The 6,780-nt window shown below is 37.3% G+C and overlaps 1 gene segment (V, D, J or C); it reads right to left on the reverse strand.

The window, feature by feature from the left end:
* Positions 1-663: 663 nt before the first annotated feature.
* Positions 664-2,021, reverse strand: LOC129667995 (immunoglobulin kappa chain variable 6-17-like). The segment is given in 3 exon segments: positions 664-697; positions 1,466-1,775; positions 1,955-2,021. Coding segments are annotated over 3 exon segments (393 nt in total).
* Between the last annotated feature and the right edge of the window lie 4,759 nt (positions 2,022-6,780).

Consider the following 6,780-nt stretch of genomic DNA (forward strand, 5'->3'; position numbering starts at 1 on the left):
GATGAGGAGGGGCACTTCATTCTCATCAAAGGAAAAATCCACCAGGAGGACATCTCAATCATGAACATCTATGCCCTAAATACAAGAGCACTTGCATTTGTAAATGAAACATTATTAAAGCTTAAATCACACATTGATCCCAACACCTTAATAGTGGGAGACTTCAATACTCCACTCTCACCAAAGGAGAGTTCATCTAGACAGAAGCTAAATAGGGAAATAATAACACTTACAGATGTTCTAAATCAAATGGACGTAATCGATGTCTACAGAACTTTGTACCCAAACTCAAAAGACCTTCTTTTCATCACATCATGGAACCTTCTTAAAAATTGATCATATATTCAGGCACAATGTAAGACTCTATAGATACAAGAAGATCGAAATAATTCCTTGTAAATTATCAAACCACCACAGCATAAAACTAGACCACAATAACAACAGAAATAACAAAAATCCTATATACACATGGAAATTGAACAATTCTCTACTTAACAGCTTGCTGAGGGAAGAAATGAAAAAAAAAAAAAAAGAAATTAAAGACTTCCTAACATTCAATGCAAATGAAAGCACAACATACCAAAAGTTATGGGACACAATGAAAGCAGTGCTAAGAAGAAAGTTCATAGCGCTAAATGCCTCCAAAAAGAAGTTTGACATATTTCATACAAGCACCTTAACTGCACACCTAAATGCCCTAGGAAAAATAAAGGAGCAGACAAACCAAAGAGGAGTATACTGGTGGAAATAAGCAAACTCACACCTGAAATCACTGAGTTAGAAACAAAGAAAACAATTCAAAGAATCAGTGAAACCAAGAGCTGAGTCTTTGAGAAAATCAACAAAATAGACAGTCCCTTAGCCAAACTGACTAAAAGGCAGAGAAAAAATACTCAAATCAGCAAAGTCATGAACAGAAAAGGGGACATAACGACAGACACCGAGGAAATTCAAAGAGTCATTAGGTCTTACTTCAAAAGCCTATACACCACAAAATTTGAAAATCTAAACGAAATGGACAATTTTCTTGAAATATTTCATTAACTAAAGCTTGAGGATTCTTAATCTAAACTGATAATCTCATGATGATGTAGTCTTTGTAAATAATTTAAACTCTGTCCTAATTTATATAGATTCATCATATCTTGAGCGTATAACATAAAGATGTCTAAAGCCAACATGACACTGCAAAGTTCAGTGATGCTTCTTGCTTGTACTGTATCCTCTCAGTGCAACACCCCAACTTCTAAATTTCTTAATGTAGCTTCTTACTTTTTATCCATATGCCTCTGTATTGCCAAAACTATACAAGAATGGAGGCCACCTCTTTATTAATTTTCTGCTGAACATTTCATCAATTAGTCACGTATAGCAGATCTCAGGCAGAAAGGGGAAGTGTGCAGGGCCAGGGCTGTGTGTGGTACAGGCAGCTGGTGAGACTCTCAAGGAGGTTTGTGTTGGAGGCTGAAGCACTGTGGGAGGATAGCTGTAACCCTGCTGACAGTAATAAACTGCCAGGTCTTCAGCCTGCACACTGCTAATGCTGAGAGTGAAATCTGTCCCAGATCCACTGCCTGTGAAGCGATCAGGAACCCCAGTTTGCCGATTGGATGCACCATAGATTACCAGTTTCGGAGGCTGCCCTGATTTCTGTTGGTACCAAGCTACACCTTTATACACATTCCGACTGGATTTGCAGGTTAGGGTGATCCTGTCTCCTACAGATGTGGACATGAATTCAGGAGACTGGGTCATCACAATGTTCCCCTCAGCACCTGCAATCAGAAATAGACAATGAGTATACACATATACACAAAAAGAATTCTGATACAAATGTTGGGATAAATGCCTTTTCTAACGGCATTACATGCATACTGTTGCATTCCAATAGTAATTAGCTGTTTCTCTACAAGAGAATTAGTTTGATGATATTCCAGTATTCTTAAAGTCTCACCAGACATCCAGAGGAGCAGGAATATGAAGACCTGGCTCTGTGACTCCATCTTCGTGCCACTGCTTGTCTGATGCTTTTCAGTTCTCATTGCAAAGGCCTGGTGTATAAAATATGAGAAGCTGGGCTGGATTGTAGGCACCTATGCAAAGTAGCCATCAAATAAAAAAGGAAATAGCCAAGGTTCTGTGGTATGAGAGTATCCAGGTTAAATCTACAGTGAAAACTATCATCAAAGCAAGTAACAATCACTGTGGGGGGGGAGGGTCAAGATAAAAGCTCAAGGACCAACTTAGAGCTCTTAAACTGCAAATACTGGGATGCACTTATGACAGTCTTCTATTAAAAAACAAAAATCATTAGACCAAGTGAGTTTCACAGAAATAATACTAGAAAAACTTTTGATAACAATCCTAAGGAAATAATAAACATTCTGATCAACAACAGAAGAAAGAAACATCAGGGAAAGAGATGAAAGGAAAGAATGAATGGGAATGGGGAAGATGGGGTGAAAAAAGGAAAGAAAGGAGAGGATTGAAAGAAGGAGAGGGAAAGCTGGATTGGGGAGGGATAGTAAATGTGAGAGGAAAGGGAATGGAGAAGATAAAAGAGGATAAATATTAAAACAGAAAGGTTTAAGGGTAGAGTGTCAGGTCAATGGTTAAGAATAGTTATTTCTCTTGTAAAAGACTCTGATTTAATTCCAAGCTGTTGTTTGATGATTCTCAGATATCTGTAATTTCAGTAATGGCACACACATGCTACACATACATATGTGCATGCATACATGCATTCATACATACATACATATTTATTTACTTACATAGATTTGAAATTGTGAGCTTGAGTTGGGCTCCAGCTACTACTAGGACTGCTGCCTGCTACCTTCATTCTAATATCATGGATTCTGATTCTCTGAAAGCCCCAGTGATATCATTCTTTATAGTGGCTTTGGTCATGTTGTTTATCACAACAATAGAAAAATAACTAATGATAAGGGGGAGTCTGTAAAGAGGATATTAAACCTGTATAAAGACACACACAGTACATGATTAATTGTATCTGGTCTATAATGCTGTCATACACCTCTATATCTGTGGCCTTCAAAAGAAGTTGTTCAGTTTATTTTTAGAAACTGTATAGATGGCGTTAGTTAGCATATCGCTTACATTGGGCCTTAAGTTTCCCATTTTTTAAATATTATATTTACTCATAAGTATGAGATAAAATCCTCGAATGTGGAGTCTATCAACAAACAACTGTACTTCTATGGTACTGAGTGAGATATCCAGGTCTCTACATTTGAGAGCAAATAGGGAGAATATTACATGTACCCTATGATTTATAATTCTTATAATTTAAACATGAATATATAAACATGAACACAACTGTAGTAGGTTTATAGAAGGGGAACTCAATAAGGGAAGGAAATTTTATTAAATAAAACATGGAACAGAGAGAAAGGGTAAAGGATGTGTCTTATTTGTGATTACTATTACTTTGATAAAGCATCCTTTACAAAAACAACTTAAAAAGATGGGAAAATTTATTCTCTTTACACTTCCAGGTAACAGTCTATCACTGAGGAAAGTCAGGTCCTTGGAATCAAACAGAGAAGAAACCCAGAGGCAGAACTGAGCAGAGGCCACAGAGGAGTGCTGTTTACTGCATTCTTCCTCATGGCTTACTCAGGTTGCTCTGTTGCAGGACCCAGGGTCACCATGAATGGCTGCATCACCTACAATGGACTGCATCCTCCCCCATCGATTACTAATTAAGAAAATTCCCTGCAACTTGCCCAGTGCTCAGTAGTATTAAGGCATTTTCTCAAATGAGGGTTGTCCCTCTCAGATAATTTTAGTTTGTGTCAATTTGACATAAAATCTCATCAGTACTGGGTATACATATGGTTATGTAATATAATCTTGAAAGAAGTTTTCTTTTATAAAATCCAGTATTATGTGTAATGAGTATATGATAATACAGTTAATATTTCAACAAGTACAGAATAAGAAGCGGGGTAATAGGCAGATGCTCTGTAAGGTTCTGCTGCTGCCCATTTGTGTTCTCTCTGTGTGCAGAATACATGGAGACTGTGGAATTTAGACAGGTGAATATTTTCAGTTTCATTGTTTCCTTATTCAGTGTCTGCCACAAATTTGATGTATTCCTGCCACATCAAGTGTACATTTATGTTACATAATTTCTCATTGTTACTGTGAGTACATTCAGTTTCACCAAATAACTGAAACACAAACAAATTTTATACATAGTTAATATTTCTCAATAAGTAATTTCACAAGAAAATATATCATAAAGAAAAATGAGGACATTACTGGAATTTAGAGACTACCGTTTTTAAAGAGTATGGATACTAGCATGAAATGAATATTTTTAAATTGTTTATAAATTCATTATTATGCTAATGAACACAGCCCTAATAATGAGAATATTTTGTGTCAAATCCACATTTAAAATCATACTATCAAGATAAACAAAAGAAATGGATAATAATTAATTTAATATTGACTCAAAGTAGTACATCCCATGAAAGATTAAGACATTGGCCCTTGGATGCTCTCCTAGACTTTCAAGACTACTTGAGTACAGCAAGGCTCATTGAACCTTGGACAGAGAGGAGATTGCTTACCAGACTGTGTAGAGATAAAACGTTTTCTGATTCAGATACTGGTTTTCACACTGAACTCTAAAGGTGTCTGTATTGTAGCCTAATGCACTGAGGAGGACACTGTAACACCTTTCACAGTAACAAACTGGTACCTCTTCATTCTGAATTCTGATGGTGCTGAAACTGAATTCTGTCCTAGATCCAGGAGCACTCAAGATGCTTGGGAATTATCCAAGTGAACAAATGAGTAGCCTTTCTCTGCTTTTGGTGGAATCAGGCTAAATTGCTGGTTGTGAGAGCTGTGTAGGATTTTTGCAGCTGATGTTTACCCTGTATGCTGCAGACATGGCCAGGGAGGATCTCTATTTTCACCAGTTTCCTCCACAAACTACTGTTCTGTAGTGTCCCCCAGAAGAAGCCTAAAGTTCATAGCTCCTTCTAGAAGTAACCAGTGGAAATTATGTTAGCTGCAAGCTCTGTTAGAATGTTATAATTTATGCACGCAATTAATAGTGTATCTAGAATCCCATAACTTGTAGTGTACACATGGGGCCATAAGTAAAAATCACTTCCAGTCTCATTAGGTTTTGTAGCGGGATAGCTGTTTGTGGTGAGGCATGTGACAAAAAAAAAATGTTTTGGCTGCATTCATATCCATGTTCCTAGATACTACTCCTATACCATTATGGACTTAACTTGCCACATTATGCTATTTTTAGAGTGACACCTCTGCCCAGTTCGGTGATGAGTGCCTAAAATCTGAGAATTGGGGATGTTGCCAGAAGAAAAACTGGCATATGCCAGCAACCTATGATAAATAAATTATTTGACACAGAAACACAACTAGACACCATCTCAAATATATCTTTATCTTTATATTATTTATATTTATATGTACACACTCTTCTGTCCACCATTGTATAGAGTTTTATTAACATGGATTTAAGTTGTCATTTAAATGAAGTTAACAAGTAAATTTCCAATCCCTTATCATTGATGAAAGAGTAGTTAGTATTTTCAGTCAGACAAAAACAAAAGAAAGAAAGAAACAAACAAACAAAAAAAACAAACAAAAAACTAAGATGATAGAAAATGAGATGAAAATTGAATGAGCTGGTGGGGTGTGCAACAGAAATAAGGGGATAGGAATGCTTTCTTCAGAAGCAGCTACTTGAGAGCAGACCTCACATAAGAGATTTGGCAGTTTAAAAGTACAAAGAAGATTCCATTAGCCATGCATGGGACCCTGAGTTCATTTAAAGCAGAAGATATTAAATGAAAAGAGCCTGGGAAAGCTCATGCTGTGGAAGAAGTTAAATAGCCTGTGCATAGAGGCCAACATATGACTGAGACTGCCTGATTTGGGAAATCTCTCAGGAATTTTGAGGTTAATGCTAAGTGCAATGAGAACTTGTGAGAGAATGGTCAAATTGAGTAAGTGTTATCACTAGATTCATTTTAGTCAAGGTTGTGTTGACATACAGAGTAGGAGAAAATGTGGAGACTGTTATCATTTCTGTGTGGAGTTAGGAAGCCTGCTGCTTCAGACACTGGTTGACAGGCTGAGCTCTAAAGGGGGGAGGGTATGGCAGGCTGACACACTGAGGAGGAGACTACAGATGAACTTTTAGAATGGTTTTCCCATCATTATATGAAACGTACAGAATGTTATTAATGTTAAGGACCAGAAATGCAAACCGGTTCAAGAAACTGTGTGTGAGTAGTCATTGGGGACAAGGAAAAACTTACGATAGTTCATTTGTTTGTTTGTTTATTTTTTTGTTTTCTGAATGGACATGGCATCAACCTGCTTCCAGTGTTCTTATATTAAGTGCATAGAATCATGCTATTCTTAGCATGCATCCTAAAAGTCTCTTTTTACAGTAGAAAGTGGTTAAGACTGAGGCTCACAATTGGTCAAAGTACAGAGAACATGTGACTGTGGAGTAGATATCCTAAAGGAAATGTCTCCATCCCAAATCTCAGGGACTTTCATGGAGAATAGACAATGCACATATTGACCAGACACTGTGAACAAGGGCTGTCAGACAGGGCCTTGTGGGAACAACTTCTCTGTTGCCCTCATGTGCAAACTGCCACAGTAGCAATTTGCACCAGACTTGACCCAACACCATTTTCTCATGCAAGGGGAAGGGGCCAATGTGGCCTTATCCTTCTCTGAACATCAATGAATAAGTAA

The sequence above is a fragment of the Psammomys obesus genome, unplaced genomic scaffold, assembly GCF_907164565.1.
Source record: "Psammomys obesus unplaced genomic scaffold, mPsaObe1.curated_primary_1811, whole genome shotgun sequence".
Classification (NCBI taxonomy): Eukaryota; Metazoa; Chordata; class Mammalia; order Rodentia; family Muridae; genus Psammomys; species Psammomys obesus.